Source organism: Anomalospiza imberbis, chromosome 5 (assembly GCF_031753505.1).
Source record: "Anomalospiza imberbis isolate Cuckoo-Finch-1a 21T00152 chromosome 5, ASM3175350v1, whole genome shotgun sequence".
Taxonomy (NCBI): Eukaryota; Metazoa; Chordata; class Aves; order Passeriformes; family Viduidae; genus Anomalospiza; species Anomalospiza imberbis.
The window spans coordinates 4,070,567-4,095,782 of record NC_089685.1 but is presented as its reverse complement, the minus strand read 5'-3'; the positions used below and the strand labels follow the sequence as shown (position 1 = coordinate 4,095,782).

Sequence of the window (25,216 nt, the reverse complement as noted above, 5' to 3'; positions counted from 1 at the left end):
ACAGAAGCAGAAACCTGCTGCTGTATCCCAGCTGAAGCTGCAGCCAGAAGAGCTTTGGAAAGCTTTGCCTGGGGTCTGGTGGAGATGGGACGAGAGGGCTGGGCACCAACTGCACTTGGTCATGGCTGAGTCCTTCAGGATTTCAAGCAGTGCACTTTTATCAAGATATTCTCCCTATTGAAAGCTGGTTTTGCCTGCAAGCTGCTGAATCATATCCAGCACTCTGAGGGGAGTCACATCTCTCTCATAAAGCATTAGTGGGCCAGGAAGGCTGGTAGATAGAAAAGCGTGTTTTTCCACCCCATGAGGAGTGTGGTCTTTAGGACATACCTGGGAGTCCTCATGAGCTGTGAAGAGAGATGGAAATAGGAAGAGACGGGATTCAGAGCACTCTGGGAGAGGTGGAGAGACAGTTCTGATCCTTTTGACTCCAGCAAGAATCAGAATGCTCAGGATGGGGCAGGATTAGTTCTGGAGGTGAGTCCCACCTTCTCTGCTTGAAGGCAATGCCTGGAGACAGGCACTTCCAGACTGTGACTCAGCCCATCCTAAAACCTGTCCAAAACAGATGGCATGGATTATTCCCTGGAGGTGGCTTCCCCTGCCTCGAGCAGGATTAGATGTGATGCCCAGCTTTCTGATGACTTGAGTTGGCAAAGCTGAATCCCACCCTTTATTTTTGCTGTGAATGGAGTGAAAGCTGCAGGAGAATGAACCATATGTCCTCCCTCACTCTGTTTGCTTTGGAGCAAAACCATGAGCACACACGCACACTTGTACATATGTTTGTGTGCATGTCACATAAATTCAAAAGGTTTTAATTTAAGCTGCAGAGGCAAGCACAGGATACAGATGCCAGAATCCAGGCTGTCAGTGCATATCCATTAAATCATGGCAGAAGTTTTTTTCCTGGGAAAAATTGACTCAAACTCCATGGAGTGACGAAAATGAGACAAAAAAGCAAAGAGGAAATGAAAGAAGGGGAGAGAGAGATGGTCCCAGCCCCACATTTGGCCCCTGTATGAGGGTGTGGAGAAGTGCTGGGTTTCCTGGGAATGTGTGTTTCAGTTCCCTCCTGATCCTCTCTGCAATTCTAGCTTGGATGCCGTGTGCACCATGCTACTTCTGCTTTGTGTTGTTTTACTTTTTCCTTTCCTTTTCTTTTGGCTGAACACAGGCAAGAACGTCAAAAGGAATTTGTGAGCACAAGGGAAGTGAGATGCAGCCTCTCTGCAAGTAGGCCAAAGCAAGATTATTTCTCCTCTTGCCTTGTTCTCAGAAACAGCAGAGCTTATTTGGGCCCAATAAATCCTCTGAGAAAAGTGCAGTTTCACAGAATTGGAAAAAAAATGAAGAGAGGGGTTTTGTAAAGAGAGAGGTCAAGCAATGTTAATTATAATCAGTGCTGTAATATAGATAATCAGATTTGGGGAGTTTTTCTTTAAATCATTGCCTCTAGAAACCTCTGTTTCTCTCCTTTGTGGGAGTAGAGGGGGGATGTGTATGTAGGGAGTTGTGGTCTTGTTGTTCCTTGCTTTAACATGCTGCCCAAATTTCCGCCAGCAGGGCTTGGCATGGAGGCCTGCTCACACTCAGGATAGAAGGTTCTCCATTTTCACTTTCTGCTTACTTTGATCCATTTTTTGAGGGACAAATACTTGGGCCAACCTTGTTATCATGGAATAAATCCAAGAGTCCTTTTCTCCGCTGTGTGACTGCTGCCTGTGCACATGTGGGATGGTTTGGCTGACTGAACTGAGGGCTGGGAACCCCAAGTTTTGGGAACCTCTCACTTTCTGACCTTGACATAATTAAAAAAGTAGCCTGGTTTTCCTCTCTGTAAAATGGGATGTTGATGGAGGGTGTCTCTGAAGGCTGATGTCATGAATTATCTGAAGCATTTTTACAATACAATGGGTGCTGTAAAAGAGCAGATGAGAGAGAGTAAAACCTTCTCTTCTTTTTCAAATAGCTGATTATTTTGTCCAACTTTTCCATTTTCTGTGGACTGCTAGACTGGAGGCAGCCTCCATGTTTGGGGCAGGAATTCACCTCTGTGAAGGTTTGCTTGGTGCACACCATGATGTGAACCTCGTGGGGTTCTCCCCTTCCCTTTGAAAGAATCTCTTCCACCAGCATTTGCTTTCTTATTCTTGTCTGTGAAACAGTGGTGGGACGTGGAGGAATGTTCCAGCTAAGCAAGTGGAGGGATTAAGCCTGAGATCCCTGCAGAGCAAAATTATTTGTACGGAGGATAGAAACAGGCAGGGAGAGTCTCCAGACCTGGCTCCAGAATGTTTGAAGCTATGGGAAATATTCCCCTTAATTTCAGGTGGACTGGGAGCCAAGGCACCAGCTGTGAGGATTAGATTTGTTTGCATCATTGCATCATCATCTGCCATGCACAATCCAGGGGGATATTGATGACACATCTTGATCAGTCCTTTGAGCCCTTTTCCAAACTGTCTTTACACAGCAACATCAGGCCTAGGCTTATGTGGTTTCCAGCACTGCTGATTACTTCTACATTTCTTCTGGACAAGCCCTTCATGTATTTTTCTGACAGGCATGAGAGGAACCTTTAAATGCTGGTGAGCCCACAATATAGTTTCTTGCATATCTTTCCTTGGAATTTGAAGGCTTAATGGTGGCCAAGAAGGGGCTGAGCTGAGAATCTGCTGATTCCTTTGCCTAGATATTGCCTCATAGTCCTCCCATGTGTTTTGCATCCAAATATAGGGTATGTTTGCATGGACAGAGGCTGCTTTTGGGCAACTTCTCTGCGTCTTACTCAGCTGAAGTCTGTCTCCATGTGAACACAGCTGCATGGCTGCTAAATCCAAGCTGGTCTCACCAAGGGGAGCTGGACAGTCTGCAGTCTTCCTCTTGCCTTTTCCTCAGTGGTCTGGCTTGCCCAGAACCCAGGATCCTTAACCTCCTTTGCTAAGAACTCATCTTGGGACCAGCTTTTGTCACTCTGCTGCCTGTGTTTACACAGGATGATGAACAGTTGGTGTATTGATGAAAAATGATATAACTGGGACAAAACTGACTGGCAGGTAGAATCTGCAATGACTAGTCAGGACTTCTTTTTATGTTTAGTTAAAATAATATATTAACCTAAACATTTATTAATTGCTGAAAGTTTTCATTAGAGTGTATATGTAGCGAATAGTATCCTAATTATGAACAGAGAATGTGCATATTTTGGCATGTTTGGAGGTTTTTAAACTTATGAGTCACCTATTTTAAATATATGCCACTTGCAGCTTACTGCCAGTCCAGAAGGCGTTAGACAAACTCTAAGAGTTTGTTATTAGTCATTATTATTCACTATCCCTTAATTCAGAACATGGTTCTCCCAGTCCCTGGGAGCTTTTATCCTAATTGTGGTGTCTGATTTTAAACTTAGTTAGGTTTAGATGTGCCTCACAAGACGTTTTGAGTTGTTTTTCATCTCATATTTGCCCTGGCACCACATAGATCAGGCCTTGAGACAGGCAAGGACAACCCAATTTTTTTTTCATCAGCCAAACTGACAGTGTAGAAATAGCTAAAAGATCAGTAAACAGCTTAAAACGAAATTCTTGCCCACTACAACACTGACAGCTGTGTCTGCTGCTCTCTTTTCTCTTTCTAGACCAAAGAAGCTCTCTTCACAATTCTCCAGGACCTAAGGCCTGAAGACCACTTCAATATCATTGGCTTTTCCAACCGAATAAAGGTCTGGCAGCAGGACCGGCTGGTGCCAGTTACTCCAAATAACATCAGGGATGCCAAAAAGTACATCCACAACATGTCACCCACTGGAGGTATGACCAGAGATACAGATGGCATTAACTGTGTTGTCCAATTAACTACAACAGAACGAAGAGTGGTGAATGTGGTCCTGGAGCATATAGAATAAAAAGACATTGAGATTTAGGTCATGGGACAAGGGGGTCCCTTCACCTCCACTCAGGGTTATGTGTTCTTTATTAACATACATGATGGGTTTCCTCAGGGAAATCTTCCTTTCCCATTGCAGGAGGTTTGGACAAGATGGCCTTTAAATGTTCCTTCCAACCAAAATGAGTCTGTGATTCCATACACTCATTAAAACAAATTGGATTCCATTCTCTCGCTTATCTGGTGACACCCTCGGAATGGGAGAGCTTCCAAGGTTATTTCTTGAGGACGCAGATGAAAACATACCCTGGCAAAGGACACACAGTGCCAGTATTGTGTAGTTTCCGAAAGGCTCTGTGAAAGCAGGCTCATGATTTTGTATGGGCTGGAAACCCCAGGGATGGAGCACACGATGTGAGATGTGGGATTGCCTTCTCACCTAGTACTGCCCTCTTGTCTCTACCAAGAAGCACCCAAAATGATATTTAAGAATTTCTAAGCTCTTCTTGCTTGTGCCTTGTTGCCTGGAGCAAAGCAGGCAGAGAAAACCCTAAAATGGTGGCAGAGTGCAGGTGTGAGTTTTAATTTGATTCATAGGTCTCCTGTGAGGCTATGGACAGTAGTATAAAAAATCTCCAACTACAAATCTCCTCACTACAGTGAGGTTTGCAATCAATCATATTCCAGTGGCTGTGCCCAGAGAGCTGCAAAATGACCTATTCAAACCCTTCCCCATGGAAGTGGTCACAGATGGTTGAAGGTCAGGGAGGGCCTTCCCATGGCTGCCCCTGAGCAGTGACCACTCCTAGCAGAGGAAACCCTCTGATGGAAAAACACAGCAAACAGGATGGTTGGCTGTGCTGTTTGTGTTGTGCGAGGAATTGCTTAGGAAGTGGTTAAGGGACCTGCCCAGTTAAACAATTACCAATCGTGGGACTAAACTCAAAGAACAAAGCCTTTTACTCCTGAAGTGCCACGAGAGCTGTGCAGGAACCAGCTGGGTTTGCCCATGAACCTGCCAGAGAACAAAAGAAAAAGGAAATTATTGACTGTTGTTCAATAGGAAGGTGCAGTGATTCTCCACCACAGGTGCTTCAGGCTTTTTCCAGGTTTGGCTAACTCTGTGTTTTCCCTACAAAGGTGCTATTCCTTGAGTATCTTCCACTGAACATGAACACACACAAAGAACATGGTTTGGTTACACCTCTGTGTTGTACTTACACACCAAAGAAGTGGGAGAAAAATCTTGCTGCTAAATATCTGAACACATGGCAAAAGGCAGTTTTCAGTGCTTGGTAGTTCTATGATATAACTGAGTATAAAATTACACACTCTGCTACATGACATGGTTTTCTTCTGGTTTTGGGGAAAAAGTTCTTTCTGAAATTTTGGATCTGCCTGGAGATTGAGAGAGTTAGAATATGTGGGTACAGGTTTTTTGGTTGAGAACCATTTTGCAGAAGACAGAGTCAGGATTTTGAGGACTTTTCAGGAGCCTTTGCTGCTTTCTTGTTCCTTGTCTTGCTGCAGTCACTGGAGCTGTGCACACTGAGTTTCTAGGTACATGCTGTATGAGCTGACTTTCTGTCACATCCTGTTGATAACCTTCCTAGATCTCCCTTTCTGGACCCCCAGGAGTCAGCTGTGTGTAGCTCTTAACCCATTTCACCTGCTTTGTTTTCTAAGAGCTGTTTTTAACCCTGATGTGCTGATTTTGCAAAGGTCCCACAGCCAATCCCTCTGTGCTTTGACTAGAAATACATGGAGAAAGGGAATACTTGTACTCATTTTCCTGTTTTCCTTTTTTTTTTTTTTTTTTTTTTTTTTTAACACACAGTGGGCTTGGATCCTTTTCATGCTTATTCTAATGTACATCTGCTCCCTCGTTTACTTTGTTTTCTCCCTCCCACCCCACTTCAGGCAGTTCTGTTCTTCACTAGCCAGTTGTTTTGTGCAAACACACTCCTCAGCTAACCAAGCTCTTCCCTTTAAGCTTTGTATCCCCTGGGGTGTGAAGAAGGAACCCATCCACTTGTTTTCCCATTTGAAGGCTTTTTTCCTGACTCCAAGTATTGTGCCCTTCAGGAAAAAAAAAATAAAAAAAGCAAGCAGAACTTTTCCAAGTTCAGATATCATCTGGGAGAGTCCCATAATTAAGTTTAACAATTTTTGTTTGTACCAGCCATATATAGTATGACTGTTTACCAGGCTGATTGTTGTACATTGAGACATTCAACAGCAATTTCACATGACGAACTGAAATTCATAATTTAATTCATAAGACCATAAACAAACTTGTGCTAAGTAACAGAGCTGAACTGAATTCAAGGGCTAGAACAACTTCATGTGGAGAAAAGGGACATCCTGATGTCCAGAGAAGCTGTCACCTCACTAAAGGGAGCTCAGGGAAATTATTCACACCACTCTTAGAAGGAGAAATGATCTCTGATCATTCTGCTACCTTCCCAGGGACTAATATTAACGGGGCTCTGCAGACCGGGGCAAAGCTGCTGAATGATTACATTGCTCAGAACGACATCGATGCCAGGAGTGTGTCCCTGATCATCTTCCTCACGGATGGGAGGCCGACTGTCGGGGAAACACAGTCATCCAAAATCCTCAGCAACACCAAGGATGCCATCCGGGATAAATTCTGCCTCTTCACCATCGGCATTGGCAACGACGTGGACCACAAGCTGCTGGAGAGGATGGCGCTGGAGAACTGCGGCATGACGAGGCTTTTCCAGGAGGATGAGGATGCAGCCAGCCACCTCAAGGGGTTTGTTCTGCTTTTTTTGTTCTTTGGGTTCTCTGGGAAAGTATTTTGCGATGGAAAATCCTTTAATGAGATATGCCAAGAACTTGGAGTTTCCCTGAGGCTCAGCTCTGGTTGGGAGAGGCGGAGTATGATCAGATACTCTGAATGGCTACCCAGAAATTTCCTTTTTCTTAGCAGACCCCCTGAGATGTACTGGAGCTTCCCAGCCCATCAGAACAAGGCATTTGTTTCCCTAATTCAGATCATTGTTTTGGACATGTAAACCCAGAGAGCTGAGGGTCACAGGTCCCAACTCCTCACAGGGAGATGGTAGGAGGAGAGGATGCATTTCATACATCAAATCAACAACATAAACAGTGTGGAGGGGATCAGGAATGAAGATTCCAATTTGGAGCAAAAAAAAAAAATTCTTTATTTTTTGGAAATTACAATATTTTGCCCAATATCCAAAATATTTGACTTGGAAAAACACAAATAAGATCATTCTTGGGATAACCATATAGTCACCTAATTTCCTCATTCTTTGTAACTCAGACTCCTCATAAATTTCCTAAAATCCTCATCCTTCAGTAGGACCAGAGATTATGTTCCTCTTTTCTGATAAGGGAGCTGTAGTTCAAGGGGAGACTCTGGTAATGACCAGCAGAAAGGTGTGTTGCCACATCTCTGACCAAAATGTTTGGCAATGTGTCAATGTTTCCAAATAAAAATGTTTGGCTTTCTCTCCCAATATGTTAGTGTTTTAACCACAGAAACCAAAAAGAGAAGGTTATTAAGTACTGACCTCTCTCCTGGCTCATGCCCAACTCCTCTGGAACAATAAATCCAAGCACTTTCCACCAGAGCTTTGCCTTCTGTGGCAGTAATGCATGGACAACAATTCCTTCAAAACTAAATTCTCTACATCCATCTGTCACTCCACCCACACCATTTCTTCCTCAGGACATGTATTTTGGATAGCAAGTGGCATTCCCTGGCAGATAGAGGATGTTCTGATTGATTGGGCTGCAGGAGCCCAGTGCTGCAAGTACTTGTTCAAACGCCTCTCTCTGATGAACAGCTCACTGTTTATCAAGCTCAGTCATGGCAAACCCATCTGGCACCTGGTGCCAAATTTATACAGAAAAGCACAATCACTGCTGAGGCCAATTCAAACCTCAGTTGGAGGGAAAACCTAAATGGGTGCCAATGTAATTTTTTTTTATGCTCCGCGGGTTGTATTTTTATACAGATACTTCCTTGAATTGTACCCTAAGACAGGTTGTGTATCTCCACCGTTTGTTACAACTCAGAAGTTAATTTACAGAGAGTACTCAAGTTTAATTTAGTCATGTTTTTAAATCTAGTGAGGTGTCTGCATGAAAGACAATGAGCGCTCAGACAGACTTTAAAAGAAAGTCAACCAATTCAGGCTTTGGGTTCCCTTGGAGAGAGAATAAAGCAGAAAGTGTGACTTTAGCTTCCAGACAGTCTGTTTAACCAGATGTGTCAAATAAATGCAGCTTGAACTAAAAAAAAGGGCTGAGGCCAATTCTTTGTTTATTTACCAAATTAAACTCAAATGATTTGCCAAGAGATGAGCAGTTTGGCATTTGAATGGGAAATATGGTATTCTTGGAGCAGCTTGGGAGGAACCTTCAAAAGCACATTGCTGTGGGGAAAACACAGTATTGTAAGCTGGGGCTTTGAGCCCTGTGAAGGTTTGCTTGGCTGTACAGTGCGAGGTGTTCTCACAAGTGTGGTTGGTCATGTTAACAAGGCATTAAAGTGTTAACCTCCCTGGTTCCAGGAAAGCCATGCCTTGACCAACAGAAAATCAGCCAAAAAGAAATGAGTTCTCTTGTGCCAGGGTGCCTGTATTTAGCAGCTAGGATTCCTCCATTCCTCGGAGTTGTCCTCATTTATGGGGGGCATGGTGAGATTCTTTCTTGAGTTTCTTTCTCTGTTGGCTCTCAGAAAACTGTATTCCTGCCTGTCCTACACTGACCAACCCAATCTAGGAGTCTTTCAGAATTCAGAAGCTTTGGTTTGGAATCTTTTCAGCTTTGGTGGACCTAACATTTTGGCCTTACAGTTTCTGGCTCTGGGATACTGTATGTAACACCACTAGAAACCTGTGGGTAACAGCATCTCGTCTAAGTACTTTTTTAAATAACTGGGGTGCTTTCTGTGAATCTCGGAAGCCAATAATTTACTTTTAAGTGGTCACAAATATCTCTGCAGAGATCTGGAACCATAGTGGAAGTGACTCCCAGGCCATGCTGGGATGGTTCTGAACATACTTAAGAGACTCTGTTTAGATGCCTAAGGAGCAGGCATCTAAACATCTAAAATCTAAATGAGGCAGAGAATAACTGGTTGACAGGGACCTCTGGAGAGCCTGTAATTCAACCTCCTGCTCTGAGAAGAGCTAACTTCAAGTTTAGGTGAGGATTCTTAGGGCTTTGTAAAGCCCTAAGGGCAGAGACCTTGAAAAAAGCCCTAAGGGCAGAACCCCACCCTGTTTTTCTAGGCCAAGTTAGAGTGGATGTGGTAGTTAAATTTGCTTTCTGATGGCTCAGACTGCCCCTGAATGACTTATAAGCCATTTTAGATAACCTGACTGTGTCCTTGTCAGTGTACAAGTGCAAGAGTGTGTTCACACAGTGCTAACAGTGAAAAATGTGTCTTGCTTTAAGGTTCTATGATGAAATAGGGACACCCCTTCTCTCTGACATCCGTGTTGATTACCCTGAAGACGATGTGGAGCAGGTCACCCAGAACTTCTTCCCCAACTATTTCAATGGCTCTGAAATTATCATAGCCGGAAAACTCATCAACCGCACCTCGGACAAACTCCACGTGGAGGTGACTGCCAGCAATTCCAAGAAGTACATCCTCCTCAAAACAGATGTGGCTATTGACCTGCCGAGCAGAAATGACATCAGAGGTGTTCCCGGCCTGGAGGATGGCAAAGGTGACAATAACTACATTGAGAGGGCGTGGAGTTACCTCACCATCAAGGAATTGCTCAACTCTCGGCTGAAGAGTGATGACATTCAGGAAAAGGACAAATTGATGGAAAAAGCCAAGTCGATGGCCCTAGCTTACAATTTTGTTACCCCCTTCACTGTTCTGAAGATGAAAGAGGCTGGACTCCACTCAGAGCCACCTCAGGAGGAGTTTATCAGCCCTTCTACTGATGGCATCGGGGAAAAGGTGCAGAGCCTGCAGGGGCACAAGGCCCCCCCAGGTATGAGAGAAAAATAACCTCGTTCTGGTAGAAAAATCTTCTTTCATGGGTAATGTCTCATGGCCGACTTTGGCACAGGGGTGATCTAAACAGTGAACTGAGGAGTAAAGCTGAGATTTTCATACCAGTTTTGCTAATTGTGGACTGGGTAACCTTTAGCAAACCTTTTAGGCCCCTCACTCACCCCCTTGAAGCACTTACTGCTCTGTAGAAACTATTGGAGAAAAATTGGTGTTCTACATGAAACTTAAAGTGGCTGCAGGAATAGATCACATAATATCTCTGAATAATATTTGGGGAACATTATTGTAATATATCTCTTTCTGCTGCTCAGTAAGTAATTGTAACAGCCTTCCTTCCCCACTTCTAGGTATACGCAGAGGGCGAGATAAACAGAGAATTAAAATCTCCAAAACTTCAGGTCAGTGCCTGTTTTCATGCCTTTCATAATGCAAAATAATAGTGACTGATTTATGGAAACCTCAGATGCATATCACTGTGGTATAACCATCCAAGTGACCAGCCAAAATCCTGTTTGTCAGACCTACAGAGTAGGGAGGAAAATGAAAACAAAACCAAAATACAGAGAGGATCAGTAATGAGAAAGAATGTGACCGAGGCAGATATTCCATAACTCTTGATCCTCTTGTTTGTGACTTCTGCAGGTTAGGGGAGAACAGAAACACATTCTCTCTGTGCTAGAAATAGTGAAAAAACCTTTTAAAAATAATAATGCTGAAATGTAAAAAAAGTTGTTGAAGATGGAAAAAAGAGAAAATTCAATAGTATTTTACACTTTTCCTGTTCATCCTGTACCTTTACTTATCTTTTCATACATTAAATGCTGAAGGATAAGTCCAGATCAAGAACTCTGACTTGAATTTCTCTTTATAGGGTCAATTTTACCTTAGAAATTAGCATTTTTTCTTGCCTTATAAATGGCAGCTGTCTGATAGCTGATGATAGGTCAAGGATTGTTGAAAAATTAAGACTGTGGGATCAACAGCTGCTGTTGACTGCTCCAATCTCATACTGAGGGCCAGGAGGGGTCAGTGTGAGGTGGAGCCATGCAGCAGCCCTTGGTCAGAATGTACAGTTCTGTGTGCTGTGGGGGATGTAGCTTGCCAAGAAAGAATTGGAGGAGTTCAAAACACCTACATGATAATTCCCATAAATCACCCAAATTATATTCCGGGAAGAAAATATCCTGGTTTTCATCTAGACTGTTTTGGGTTTCGAGTTGTCATTGAAAACCCAACCTCTTCTGTGAGAAAAACAAAACAATCTTTGTGAAAAACAAAGCAAAACTTGGCATTTCCTGGCAAACTCCATCTGACCCTCTAAAAACAACAAAGCAGGAGGACTTAGAAAAAACAGGGACAAACACACTTCAAACAGCAGTTTTGTTGCAATCTTGGACACTGCAGTTTTGTGTGAGCGTCTCCCATTTACCTCTTTTTCCGTGTCTTCTCAGCGGATGGGGACCCTCACTTCGTCATTGATTTTCCCTCCAGCAAGTTCTCTGTCTGCTTCAATATTGATGGAGAACCAGGAGACATTCTCCGGCTCGTCTCTGATCACAAGGAATCTGGTGAGCAGCCAAGTCAAGCAGTTTCTTGTGGAGGAAAATCAAAGTGTAAGGCCAGCCCTGTAGCAGACCAGGCACCAAGGTGGTGCTTCACAGGCAAGAAAGTGATAGGAAATTAGAAGAAGTTTCTTCTGTGGTTCAACTTCACCCAGCTATAAAGTCACAGCTTGCAAATAAAAGTTTTGGACTCGCCAAAATTGCTCTGCTGTGGGTATTTCCCTCTTTACTCACAGCACTATTTGGTTTAGGACAGAGCAAAGTCAGGCTCACCAAACACCATGGCTCTTTTAGCAGAGAAACCATCAAACTGGATAGAGAGTCATGACAGTCTTGAGAAAACCCACATGATTCAGGATCTGCTTTACCCAAGCCAATCTGAGCCAAAGTGCGGTCTGATCCCATCTGGAATTCTAAGCAGGGCAGCTAATAAGCAGATTATGTCCTGCTCAGGGCAACAGTGGGAGAAAGGGGTGTAAAAACCAGAGACAATTCACAGGCTTGTTTTACAAGACCCCACAAAAAAGTTGTAAGGATTCTTCTCTGTGTGGCAGTGGTCTAGCCCCCATATTTCTGTGTTCATGTCTGCCTTAGTAAAATACAGCTCCAGGCAATGTTTCCCTTCAACTTCTTTCACAGATTGTTTGTGCTACTGCTTGAATGATTTTGTGGCTCAAATGCAGAATGAGCTTGAGGAAAACAGACTATGTAGCACGAGAACCTTGAATCTTTGAAGACAGAAATGAGAGATCCCATCAGGAAAAATGGGATATGGAGGCCTTTCATCTCAGTGTTAATGGCTTGGGCTAGCAACAGGCCTCCTCCTTAATTGTCACTCTTCAGTGGGTCTTCAGAGGCTTGTGGGAAGTGAGTCACTGTCTTATGGACAATAGATCACAACAAATATTAAAATGACTGGGAATCTTACTGTGGACATTTAGGCTTTAATTGACTCAGGAGGATCTGCACCTTAGAATATTCAAAAGTGGTTCTTTTTGTGGCACTGTGTACACTGTGATTAATGGGACTGGGGGCACCTGCCTGCAGAGAAGGCCAGTATTTCTGAGCTTGGGTAAATTTATGTGCTCTGTATGAGGTCATAATTCCGTAACAGACTGATTATACTCGTTTGATTACTGGTAAGTGAAATAATTGAGCACGAGGTGGCGAGCCTGCATGTCTGCAGTCACAAGGCTTGTGTCACTGAGGCAATAGACCTGTTCCTGCTGGGCCCCTTCCAGCTCAGACTGTTCTGTGATCCTGTGATCCTGGGCTCCAGCTTTCATTTACTGATTGTTTTCCTGCAAGGTGTAACCGTGAACGGGCAATTAATTGGAGCTCCCGCACCACCCAACGGCCACAAGAAGCATCGGACTTACTTCAGCACCATCACCATCCTCAGCAATAAGCCAGAGAGGTCTTATCTGGAGATCACACCCAAGAGGGTCATCCTGGATGATGGGGAAAGGCTTGTCCTGTCCTGTGGTCGGAGTGCTGTCGTGAGGAGCAGGAGCCTGGAGGTGTCCATCTCTGCTTACTCCAACATCACCGTGACCATCCGGGACTCCATCAGCTTCGTCATCCTCATCCACCACTACAAGAAGCCAGCCCCATACCAGAGGAATCACCTGGGGTTCTACATCTCCAACAGTAAAGGCCTCTCTTCAGACTCCCATGGGCTGCTGGGTAGGTGGCAGGTTCTCAGGTTCAGAGCTGTAGATCAGACAAAAATGGTATTTCTGAGCAGAGACAGGAGGGAAGGAGGAAGGCAGGTGGGGATTAAGCTCCCAGGTGAGACTTTTCACATCCTCTCTCAAACAACTTTTTTCTTTCTAGTACTTCCAACTCCTCTCTTGTCTTTTCCTGTAGGAGCTATCTCTCCCTATCCCAGCTGTACCTGGTGTTCACATTTCCACTCTTTTAATGATTGTTCAATACAGTTACTATTAGAATACACGTGCTTGATGCTCCCAAGTACAGAGACAGAAACCAAACCTTCCACAAGAACTTTTTGTGGCCCCTTTCTTTCAAACGTGAAATGAAAGAAGAGCCACCCCTGCCTTTTGAAGGAACTAGGCTTTAGGTAGGATCAGCTGATGGCCAGATGGTTGTGTTCTTTCAGCCAATGAGAAGTATTGATGTTTTTGATCATGTACAGGTGCAGAACTCTAAAAGTTCTGCCATAGTTTCTGTGCCACTCAGACACCCCCAGTTGAAACAGGAGATGATCCCGTAGGAGTGGGGTTTTGGACTCAGGCCACTCTCACGGACAAACCTCTAAATCCAGACTTAGGTTTGGCCTAGAAGAACTTTCTCCCAAGAAGGCAAGGGAACAGAACTTGAATCTTCAGGCCTAGGACTTTTTGCTTGCGGATGGACATTGTGTGGGTTATTAACCTCTAGTAACCATGTCCCACAGAAGGGAACTTACTACTGGCAGCTAAAAAACATCTTTAACTCTTTAGTGACCCATGGGAAAAAAAATGGGTTTTGTTCTAACCTCTGTGTTTGCAGGATTTAGAAATGAATCACAGGAAGAAGATTCATCCTGCTCTTGCAAAGAAGCCCTTTACAGATCCATAAGCTGAGAATCCTCAAATGCATCCTACCAAAAAGCCCAAACAAACCACAAGAATTTATAAACAGGCACAAATCAGCCAGTCATAGACTCTTATTTTATCTTGCCTTTTAGGTCAGTTCTTGAAGGATGAAGTTAAGCTCCTTCAGGAATCCCTGAACACAAGTCATCGGGAGGTTGGGCAGAACCAAACGGAGGCGTTGAAGGCAAACCCTACAAACACCCTGAAGGTGAAGGGGCGGCTGGTTCCTGTCGTGTGGAAGCAGAGGAGGATCTACAACGGCCAGCAGGAAGTCGACTGCTGGTTTGCCAAAAACAACGCGGACAAACTGATTGATGGGAGCTATAAGGACTATCTGGCTTCTCATCCCTTCGACACAGGGACCAGCTTTGGGACAATTAACAGCCTTTAAGACTGGTCACAGCAATGCATTGCAGCAGCACATGTGACAGCAGGTCCCTTCTGAAGCCTTTACTAGGCAACTTATGAGTATTTCCTTACTTTTTGGTGCCAAAGAAACTAAGGATTTTGTCCTTGGAAATCAGCTGTCTCTCTCTCATGCTAAATGAATGTTCATCAAATTCCTGAAGAAAAAGAAGGCTGGGGGAAAAGACGTGGTTAAAGGCATGATTGATGCTCTCTCAGTTGTAAGGGAGGGAGAAATAAGCCAGTGAACAGTGCAGAGGCTGCTGGCCTTAAAATAAACCCATGCAGGGATCTGTGCAATATCCCCTGGGGCTGGTGAGTCACCCCATGAAAGGCAGATCATACAGAACAGTGCCTGTTGAGGTGATAGGCTTTGCAAAGAAGTGACTTGGAGCACCTGCTCCAACCCTGGTCCATGGGGAAAGGAGAGGACAAAAAGAGAGAGGAGATGTGGGTGGATATTTATCTGCAGTGATCCATTAGCATCAAACAAAATCAAAACTTTAAATCAACAGGTCACAGGAGGTATTGCTTTCCTGGTTAGTGGGATGAGGTCTGGATTTGCTACTAAACATGATGTTCCCTGAATCACTATAAACCCTTAAAACAGTGGTGAAAACCTTGATGGGGTTCATTGCTGTCTTGGTGCACAGCCTGTGTGCTTAAAAAGCACCTCTGGTCCTCAGCAGCAACAGGAGTGGTGCAGGCTCCCATTCCATGGAGCAATTAATTCAACACAAGTCAATTTAAATAACATTAGTGATTTTTTGAGTCTTGATTCCCTCAGGAAGAAACAAAGTTCCACCGTGAGCTTCCAACAGACCTGCCGTGTCCTTGAGGATCACACCCCTTCTGCACAGCAAAGATTAAAATTTCCTGAGGGATGACAAACCAGAACCCACAACAGCTTGTGAGCCTACAAAGAAGCCTCTTGAATTTTGACTAGATGACTCTAGCTGCTTTTGTAATCAGGGAGGAAGTCTTTATTTATTCCAAATTGTCAAAAAACTTTCATCCTGATTTCCCCTGGCTTCTTCTCCTTCCTTACACTGCAGGAATTTGTGCGCAGCAGGAATTTGGCAGCAGGAGGTTACAGAAGGGTCTGTCAGCCACCCCCACTGCAGGTGGTGCTCCAAACCCAGAACTGCAAGGCTGTGGTGTGTTTTAAAGTGAGGCATCACTGAGCAATGCTATAGATCAGCCACAGGGGAGTTTTAGCAAAGAACTTGTCCAAAGGGGACTTGACAACCACAAAGACATTTACATGGCAAGGCCAAACTGAGCTTATGAATACTCTGCCTTTACAGAATTGAAAAGGAGGGAGGCTGGGTGTGGAAGCATCTCCAGGAATTAAATTATATCCATGTGTTAGGAGAAAACATTTGCCAGGGACCTACAGAAATAGGTTCAATCTTGCCTGATTTTTTTTTTCATACTTAACAATTAAATCATATTGTTGCTGTTGGAGCTCCAGCTGCTGGGGGTGGGGTGGTGATTTTCCAGTTGCTTGATCAGCTCGTTAGTGCTGCAAGCAGCATGGCAGCAGAGCAGGTGGCAAGCATGGTTTCTTTAACTCACACCATGTGCTGCCTGGAAGAGGGAAACAGCCAAAAGCAACCAGGAAGATTTAACTGCACTCTGGAAGATCCTTACAGAGAGCTCAGTTAGCACAAAACTCATGCCAAGGCTCGTACTTTGGAACAGAACATAAAGAAGAAACTACTGCTTTGGGCCCTGCTATCTTGAGAAATAGCTCTCCTGTGAGGGAGGGCTGAAGGCAAGACCTTCAGCACGTTCCTGAGTGTGGAATATCACAGAGGTTTAATGCTCTTCAGTTTGCTTGTGGGCCAGAAAGAGATGAGGAAGAGCAGCTGTGAAGTTGACTTCTCTGCCCAAGAAGAGAGTAGGAAGATCACCCACAGCCCACATCCAAACAAGCTCCCCTTTCACTAGCAGGGAGCAAACAGGAAAGTGGCAGGGGATTTGTGGACACCCCAGGGTTTGGCAGGTGTTTCCAAACTGTCCTTACTGAAACCTCCCCTCTCCTCCCACACTGTGCTGCCCACGTGTATTGCTAAGGGGAGGGACTGGCTTAGGCTCTCCCCTCATCTCCTCTGTATATAGATATGTATATAATATATATAAACACACACCTACTGCTAATAATTCAGGTGCATCATTGCTCATCTTTCTCCTCCTCCAGCCAAGGAAACACATTTCTTTCAGGGCCTGAAGATAACAAGGATCAAGTCCAATGAAGCACCTGGAGCGATATACTCAAGGTCTCCTTAAGGCTCCAGTTATCCATTTCACAATAAATATTTTACAGTGAACACTGCAGTGAAGCTTTCATTTGGCAAAGATAAAACAAGCTTTGAAGCTAAGGTTGTGTGTGTTTTATGCTGCTGTACAGGCTCACATTACCAGATGACTGAAAGAACCACTCACAAGTTAACAGTAAGTTGGGAACCAAAGGAATTTCAGTGGGAAATTAAAGGTCATTGATGTCCTTTAGTCTCTATGCACTTGGTAGGAGGCAAGAACAGACCCTAGGGTTCTACTCCCACATTGAAATGAGAGTTTAACCACAGACTTTAAATACAGTAGAACAGGACATGGGAAAACAGTTTGTGCTCCTGCTGTCCCAAGAGCAAAGGCAGGTCATGGACTGTAAATTTCAATTTTTTTCAGCTCCAAAGTGGGTATCACAACACTTCCCTCTCTCACGAGGGGGAATAAGTGCAGGCTTGATCCTCACAGCCCTTCATGGTGTCCCAGAGAGCTCCCAGACCTCTACGCAGTTATTGCAGTGAAGATGCATTTGTTCTCATCTCCAAGAGTGTCACAGAGCACTTGGATTCACGGAGATGTGTCTAGTGATTGCACATTGCTCAGACAGCTCAGGAATGAGGCTGAGCACTCACTCTGGAGTGCAGTGGAAACAATTGCATGGCACCATTTCAGAGATGGGAAGGCAACAGGGCTGCTGAAACAGCACTGGCTACACAAGGATTGAGAGGGAGAACCTTCCCCCTCATTTTACTTCTCCTGCTATTGCCAGTTGTGAACCTTCTCTTTGCCTCAGCTGAGAGCCAAAATGAAGATCACATCACTCACAGTCCAGTTTAGAACAAGGAGATTGCTTTGGCCAAATGTGCACTCTTCACCCACTGCAGGATGGCACTGTGCAGCCCATAGCAAGAACAAAAGTCCAAAACACCAGTATTCCTCAAAACAGGGAGCAAGTTTCTAAGAGGGGAGCTCTTTTAATCTATTTCCAGTCAAAACCTTGCACAGCACAGGACTTATTCCAACTCTTACCAGTGCAGAACCCCCCAGACAAGCTGAAGTTGTGTAGTGAAACCGACTGCACTGAGCAATATAAATAATCTATTCAGAGCGCTGTGTGCCATGTGTTCCAAAAGGCTTTTGATGTGCCAGCAGAAGTAGGATTTTGACCCTTCATTAAGGAAGAAAAACAAAAAAGGACTTAATTTCCAGAAAAACAGTTTAAAGCTGCACAGCTGCAAGTGTAGCCAAGCGTGTCTAGTTCACTGAGGGGCATCCGAGACTTTGATTTGCATCTAAGGCTTCAAACCACTTTGAAGTCAGGAGAAAAACAACAAACCAAACCCCCCCCCCAAAAAAAAAAAAAACACCAAATTTCTTCACATGCTCCTAGCTCAGCCTTTGCATCTAAATTAGAAAATCCAAATCCTTTAATTTTTGCTCCTTAATAAGGGCTGTTTTCTTGGGAAAAATACAAGGGAAAAAGGAAAAGTAAAAGATCATTCCCATCCATCACTTAAAGGGGAGCTGTCTTGCAAGAAGCAAAGCCTGGCTATGGCTCCACTAGGGATAGCAGCCCAGTGGATCCTGGATCCCTGCTCCAAGGACTATCCCCCCCATTTGGACTCTGGCTGGGTCTCTCCACAGCTGTGTCCCTGCATCCAGCCTGGGAGTGGGGTGGTGCAGCTGCTCTGTGCTCACTCTCTCCCCAGGACAGCTGCAAAGTGTTTTGCATTTTTGTGTTTATAGACAAATACAGGGTGCTAAGAGGAAAGCAAACAGGGCAAAGCCCTGCACTTCACACTTGGAGCAAGACAGTGCCAGGCCTGGGGTAACTCAGAGTCTTTTCCAGCAGCAGTACTACCCCAGGTCCTTCCTTACCCCCAAAACAGGGCTAGCTAATGGGGCTTTCAGATACAGTTTGAATCAGTTCCTGCAGACATTTCAGTTGTTTGTTTTAAACTAAGTAAAAGGCGAGCTGTCAACTTCCAGTAAACACTCCCTTGTAAGGTGCTGACTGGGATCCATCTCTGAGTCTGTTCTGGAGCCCAGCACAGGCTGATGTTGCAGCATCAGGGCTTTGCACCGAAGCAGCTCCTACAACTCGACCACAGAAACCAAGCTCTGTGGCTCAAGCTCTTCATCTTTAGGTTTACCAGAACAGCCCTGCTGCAGAAACACAATCTTCCCCGGTCAGGAAAGATTTCAACAGCTCCCCTTCCTCCCTTTCACAGCGTTAGGGTCGTGCAGAACATTAAGCACATGAAGGCACTTAATCTATGAAGCAATTTTAGGTCACATATTTATTGTATTCCTTATAAAACAGTAAAAAGAATCAGATCCACTGGGACAAGCTTCCCAATTCAAGACATTTAAATACATACTGCAAACCATTTCTTTTGAGCATTGTGCATATAAAAGTGTCACAGTTCAGGTAGTACAGAATAGAGCCTTTTTTTTTTTTTTTTTCTTTTTCTATTAAAAAACCAGACAATATTTTCATTTCAGTCTCTAGCCCTGACAAAAGGAAAAAAAGTCACACCCAGTTGTCCAGCCAGGGAAAAAAAATCCCTGTATCCCCAACCTCAACGTGCCTGCATGTGGGGCAGACAGGTAAAGCAGATACTGCTCAAGCCTGTACAGGATGCACAGACAGCATCCACAGGACAACTGCAGGATAGGTCTAAGATGAGGCAGGCAAAAAGGTCTCTGTAGATCCACAAGGGTCACTCAGTATTCCCCACCCTGCCTTTCCTTGGCCAGCTCAAGGATCACAGTGCTGCTCCTTCCTCCACCTCCCTTCTCCCGCTGTTGTCAGATGACCACTTGATAGCTGGGCTGCTTCATCTTCTGGTTGGTTCCCCAGAGTCCTGAAGTATCCTGGTCGCTTTCAGACTGATCAAAATCCATGTCTGGAGAGAGCAATACCTAGAAAGGGGAACAGACAGATGCTGATGGAGTCAAAGGTCTCAGAGCTTCTCAATACTGCTTGCTGAACGAGTCAAGCATTCCCGTAGAGGGGTCTGCTGCCAGATCCAATCCTCTCTGGCAGATGGGTATGGCTTCAAGGTCATCCAGACCTTGAACAGCCAAGCAGATTTAGGCACAGGCACCCTGACCATCTGGTGTCCCAGTGCCCTTCCTTGAGAGCAGAACAGGCAGCTGAAGGCTCTGGTCCCCATGGGACAGAACTCACACATGGATGTCCAGGCCTGGCTGAAGCCTCAGTGGACATGTACAGAAACAAGGCCACATATTTTGTGAACAGCTGTACCACATGTAGACCTTTTCCCAGGCCCTCATCTGCTTGTCACCTCCACAGCTGAGCCAGAAGGGCAAGCAGGGCTACAGGCTCAGCTTCAGCCACGGAGCCAGCTCAGGAGCGGTGTCCTAGCCTGGCAGCACCTCGTTTCTGCCTGACACTGCAGCTCCTGGCTCAGTCTGAGCTGTGGGAGCCAAAGCAGAGCACTGACACCTCTCACTGGTGTTTGAGGTAAAAAAACACTTTTTTTTTTCTTGCTGGAGGACCCAAAGGAACCCCTACACACTCAGTAGTTAACTCCACACCTGAGGATACCATGAGCTGCTCTAAACTGACTGCCATCAGCCTGGAGTATCTGCAAGATGCAGATGGAGCCACATGTGGGCATTTTTCAGCCACATCCTCTGGAAGAGGAAAAAGGCTGGATTTTATCCAGGAGATGGCTGCAGTGACTGCAGAAGAGCTGAAACCCAATGCCAGCCAGCCAGCAGTGTGCATGGATAATATTAATGGCAGGACAGGTTAGAATCACTGAATCCTCAAGGTTGGAAAGACCTCCTAGGCTGAGTCCAGCCATTAACTCAGCACTGCCAGGTTCACCACTAAACCTAAACGTCCCTGAGCACCGCATCTACATGTTTTTTCAACACTTTCAGGGATGGTGATTCCACCATTTCTCTGGGCAGCCTGTGCCAGTGCCTGAACACCCTTTCAGTAAATAAATTTTCTTTAATATCCAATCTAAACCTTCTCTGGTGCAACTTGGGGCCATTCCCTCTTGTCCTGTTCTTGTTAACTGGGAGAAGAGACTGATCCCCACCTGGCTACGACCTCCTTTCAGGGAGTTGTAGAGAGGAATAAAGTCACACCTGAGCCTCCTTTTCTCCTGCATTCCCAGTTCCCTCAGCTGCTCCTCATCAGAGCTGTGCTCCAGACCAGGCTGTTTGCTCCACCTTATCCTACCCCCATGTCCTCAAACACCCACATCTGGGCAAGAGAAGCTGCACTGTCACTGTGAAGCCTCCCTGTGCCCGACTCAGCAGCCTTCCAGCTCAAAGGGATGGTTCCTGGACTTTCAGCCCAATGCTCACACACAGAACATTCCCAGCATTCCAGAGCTCAAGATTCCTTGGGCAAAACCAGGAGCAGGGGGAATTGCTCCTATCTCTATCTCCACACACAGCTGTGAATTAACATGCCCTCCACTTGTCAGCACTCAGGCAGCACCACAGGGCCAGTCACCACAGCAACAAAACCACTGATCAGGAAAAACACGACTCCAGTGAGTCAGTGACTTCAAAGCAGCAGAAGAGCCACAGGGGAAGATTTCCTGCTCCCCACCCTCACACACACCCCAGCCCTCCATCCAGGGCTGTTCTCTTCACAGTCATTCACCCAAAGGACAGCAGCAGAACAGATTAAGCTCTCTTGTCCCCATCATTGGTGTCACAGATTTTTTTTTTTTCTTTTGGTTCAGGACACACATTGGAAAGTTTCCATCTCTCTCACGTGAAGATTTCCTCTGTTTATCACATTGGTATTGTGATGCTCTTGGACCTGAAGAAATGTGTAATTACTCACAGGCAGCATTGTGAACTCACTGAGCTCTGACAGGCTGCAACAGACTGGTTGTGGGGCCTGTTGAACTGGTGATTTGGGTGGCTTTCAGCTGAAAACTCAAAACCCCTTGCAGCCAAGCAGGGGTGGTGACACAGTGTTGTGCATCCAGACCCATCCAGGCTGCTACCTGCCCACCACACACGTCACAGAATTCACAGAATGACTAGGTTGGAAGAGACCTTCAAGATCATCAGGTCCAACCCATGCCCCAACACCTCACTTACGGGAAGCTCCATGAACAACAGTCCCCCAGTAACCTTTCCACAATTCCCCAGGAAGCAGCACCAAGAGAGAGCACCTCGTTGCCATGACAGCCACAGCACACACCCTCAGGTATCATTTGCAAGCCCCACTCTAATTTGGGAGTTTTCAGAACAACTTGGACAAGGCTCTTTCCCTGGAGATGCATCCAGGTCGGGATCACAGCGGGCTGGTGGCACAGCTGGGAGTGGGACATGGTTTCCCAGCCCTGGGACAATGTGCTGCTGTCTCACTCAGCAGTCCTCAAACACCTCACATCCCACATCATGATTTGCCACAAGTCAGAAGGACTGTGAGGTGGGACAGCTTCCTTCCCAAAGCACCTCTATGTCCACCTTCATTTATCTTGCCTGTAAGGACCTGGCAGCTGAGTTCACCATGAGTTTGAGCTAATTAAAAATCAAAAATAAAATTGTTTCTCAGCAAATCCAACTTGCTCTTGGATTTTCTAAGTGTTTCAACACTTACAAGTAAGCAGCACTGTATTGGTGTCTGTCAGCATCTTCAACTAATGAATGCCAAAATACAGAGTTCCTTATGAAGGGAATTTGGACAGGTGCTGAACTCCATCCTGACCAAAGGCAGGCCCTCATGCAGTATATTAACTTTCCTTCCAGCCTCACAGTAGCCTCTAATTTCACCTTAATTTTTCTCACAAGTACCACTGCTACTGGACTTTTGCTTTAAGGGTTGTCTCTAAAAATTTAAGCCTTCAGGAAAGGAACAGAAACTCATCCACTTCCCTGGGGAAAAAAAAAAAAAAACCTGAAAAAAGATCAAATAAAACATTATTAAAACTGACTTGTTTTCTTGAGTGGAGGAAACAAAGAAATCACTGATAAGATCTGAAGTTCATTGGGAGTTACAAGGGCAAAGGAAAAGAGCCTTGGGTCAAGGACAGGACACATACAAAGCAAAAATAAGGGCCTTGCAGATGAATTAATTTCCCCAGGCTGAACAGCACTGGATGCAAACTGGCATTCAAGAGATCCTTTTCTGTCCCACAAGAGGGGAAAAATATTACTCCATGAACATTTACAAGGCAGGGCAGGAGACTGAAACAACGCAAAGCTTAAGGCTGACATGGAAGGAAAGAAGGGTGAAATTCTTCCAGCCAATAAGAGGGAGTTTGTCCCTTTCAGGGATTCAGTGTAAAAGAAGTAGTAAGAGCTCATCCTCTGGCTCACCAAAGGAGATTTAAAGCCCACAAGAGGCTGCCACTTCCTTGGCTGCAGGCACAGAGTCAGTAAGTGACACCAGCAGCAGGATTGCTGTTGCTGGGTTTCTTCTTGCTGCCCAGCTGCTCTTCCAAGCCAAGGGCAGAGCTGAGGTTTCCTGCTGCCCCTGGAGAAGGCACAGAGCGTGGCCTTGTAACAGGTTAACTCCAGCCCACTCTTTCCATCCTCCTTCCTATCGCTCCCCCTCCTTTTCCAAACACAAACTGCTGGTTCATGTGAAAATAATGACACTCCATTGGTGAGACAGGCAGAGGGTTGAAATTCAAGTCGGCAGTGGGATGGGGAGCTGGTGGCGCCTGCAGCGAGACAGCCCTGATGAACCCTGATAAACCTGTGGGACACATTAGCTCTGCCCTGCACTCCTCAGCCCCCCTTCCTCCTCCACTGGGCAGCAGGGAAACATGAAATTCCCTCACTTGAACAGGTGATTAGCAGCAACAAGCCCAGCAAATGCTCATTTTCTGCTTTTGAGACTAAATTCCAGTCAATCCAGCTGTAGGGCTCAGCCAGTCAACATGATCTTTAGCTCACAGCTTAAGAAGCTGACACCTGAAGCAGGAGCTAAAGGCTATTCCTGAAGGCCCAGTGCCAAGAAAGAGTTGGAAAACAGGTCACCCACTTCTGTATTTCCTCATAAGCTTCCTTCTCTGCCCAAAATATTTGTCAGGCCAGAGGCACAGCAACATGTTTGAGCATAAAGCAGGCAATCCCTGCAGCCTGCTCGGAGAAACCAGTCCCCTTGGTAGCTCCACTGCAGTGATGGATCAGAGGGTTTCAGGATGAAGAGATGACCTTCATATTGTTGAATTTTTGCTGAAGTCTTCAGAGAAAAGCAGTCAGGTACTTGGAAGGAGAGAAACCTTTGACAGAAAGTGGCAGGTTGTGGGAAATGTTTCCACCACTTGAAACTCCCTGTCTGTTGACCTGCCAGAAGAGGCTTTCTTAGCATCTGGAAATTAGCAGGTATTGTTCCTTCAGATTATCCAAAAGTGAGCTAGAGCTCACAAAACACTTGCAGTGCTCCAGTGGAACTAGGCAGAGGTGCAGCTCCATCTCCATGGAGGAGCAGTGCCTGTGACACCAGCTGTGACACTTCCATGGCAGCCACCACCTGTGAGCCTGGATGCTGCAAGGTTTGGTTCCAAAAGCTGTGAAGGAGATCCTTATCTCAAACAGAGATGTCACCTCCTCAGCTCTGCCTTTGAGCTGGTGTAATTCTAACTGAGCTTGGGCCTTCAGGAACACATCCAGTGAGCAGGGCAGGGCTTGAACACCAGTGACCTCACCAGAGCTGCTTACCCAGAGGGAGGACCAGCAGGACTGTCCCTGTTGTCTCAGCAGCTGCTCCCATCTGCCTGCCCTCCCTACCAGAGCCAGGATTCCTCTGACACTTCTCCACTGCACCCCTGGGACACAGAAGCCTTGGCTGCTGTGCAGGCTGCCAAGCACACACTGTTAAAACATTACCACCTCTTGTGCACGCTGCGATGTCACCAGTGATGGGCCATCCATCTATCAGCACAAGAGCTGAGTTACTCCTTATGAAAGAACTCTCAGAGAGCAAGAGCTATTTCTGTTCATCCTGAATTCCTCAGCAGAAGCTCCTCCAGGAGCCAGGCTGTGATTGCCAGAAATTATCTTATCTTGATAAGTCTCACCAGTGAGCTGCAGGATATCAGCAGTTGTACACAGAACACACTAAAACCAGGCCTGGGTGCCAGCAGAAGTAAGGGAATTCCTCCCAGGGACCAGGACTGTGGACTCTGCCCAAAGGTCAGTGAGAAGCAGACACCACCTACCCAACAAAGCACACATGATTAAGGAGAACAAAGTCTGCTGGAACTGCAGCATTTCCTCCCCCACCATAACTTTTAGTCTGTCGGGCTCAGACTACACAAAACACAGCCTCCTCCAGCTAAGGGACAATAATCTGGTTGAAAAAATACCAAATGCTGACAAAAATAGGATTCCCAGCTAAGCCTTGTCCTCTAAAAGGGATGCTAACAATTACAGAGAGGAAAGTAAGCTCTACCCAGCCAAAATTAATTACAATTAAA

The 25,216-nt window shown here is 45.5% G+C and overlaps 2 protein-coding genes and 1 long non-coding RNA gene across 4 annotated transcripts in view; 1 reads left to right on the top strand and 2 right to left on the bottom strand.

The window, feature by feature from the left end:
* ITIH5 (inter-alpha-trypsin inhibitor heavy chain 5) overlaps positions 1 to 14,919 on the top strand; it is a 42,147-nt gene extending 27,228 nt beyond the window's left edge. Inside the window, exons 8-14 of the mRNA XM_068189435.1 lie at positions 3,641 to 3,812; positions 6,358 to 6,667; positions 9,346 to 9,899; positions 10,270 to 10,320; positions 11,374 to 11,490; positions 12,793 to 13,170; positions 14,177 to 14,919. Coding sequence (XP_068045536.1) covers positions 3,641 to 3,812; positions 6,358 to 6,667; positions 9,346 to 9,899; positions 10,270 to 10,320; positions 11,374 to 11,490; positions 12,793 to 13,170; positions 14,177 to 14,475 — 1,881 coding nt within the window. The 3' untranslated portion in view covers positions 14,476 to 14,919. The remainder of the gene's footprint in view (positions 1 to 3,640; positions 3,813 to 6,357; positions 6,668 to 9,345; positions 9,900 to 10,269; positions 10,321 to 11,373; positions 11,491 to 12,792; positions 13,171 to 14,176) is intronic.
* LOC137473623 (uncharacterized) lies at positions 13,041 to 17,946 on the bottom strand. Its single transcript, XR_010998895.1, has 2 exons — positions 17,811 to 17,946; positions 13,041 to 13,197 (listed from the first exon to the last, which is right to left on the bottom strand). It is a non-coding gene; the product is annotated as an uncharacterized lncRNA (long non-coding RNA).
* A 1,110-nt stretch (positions 17,947 to 19,056) lies between these two features.
* The window catches only part of LOC137473621 (store-operated calcium entry regulator STIMATE-like), a 29,429-nt gene continuing 23,269 nt past the window's right edge, over positions 19,057 to 25,216 (bottom strand). For both annotated transcript variants that reach the window (XM_068189436.1, XM_068189437.1), the window contains exon 8: positions 19,057 to 19,706. In XM_068189436.1, coding sequence (XP_068045537.1) covers positions 19,593 to 19,706 — 114 coding nt within the window. In that variant the 3' untranslated portion in view covers positions 19,057 to 19,592. The remainder of the gene's footprint in view (positions 19,707 to 25,216) is intronic.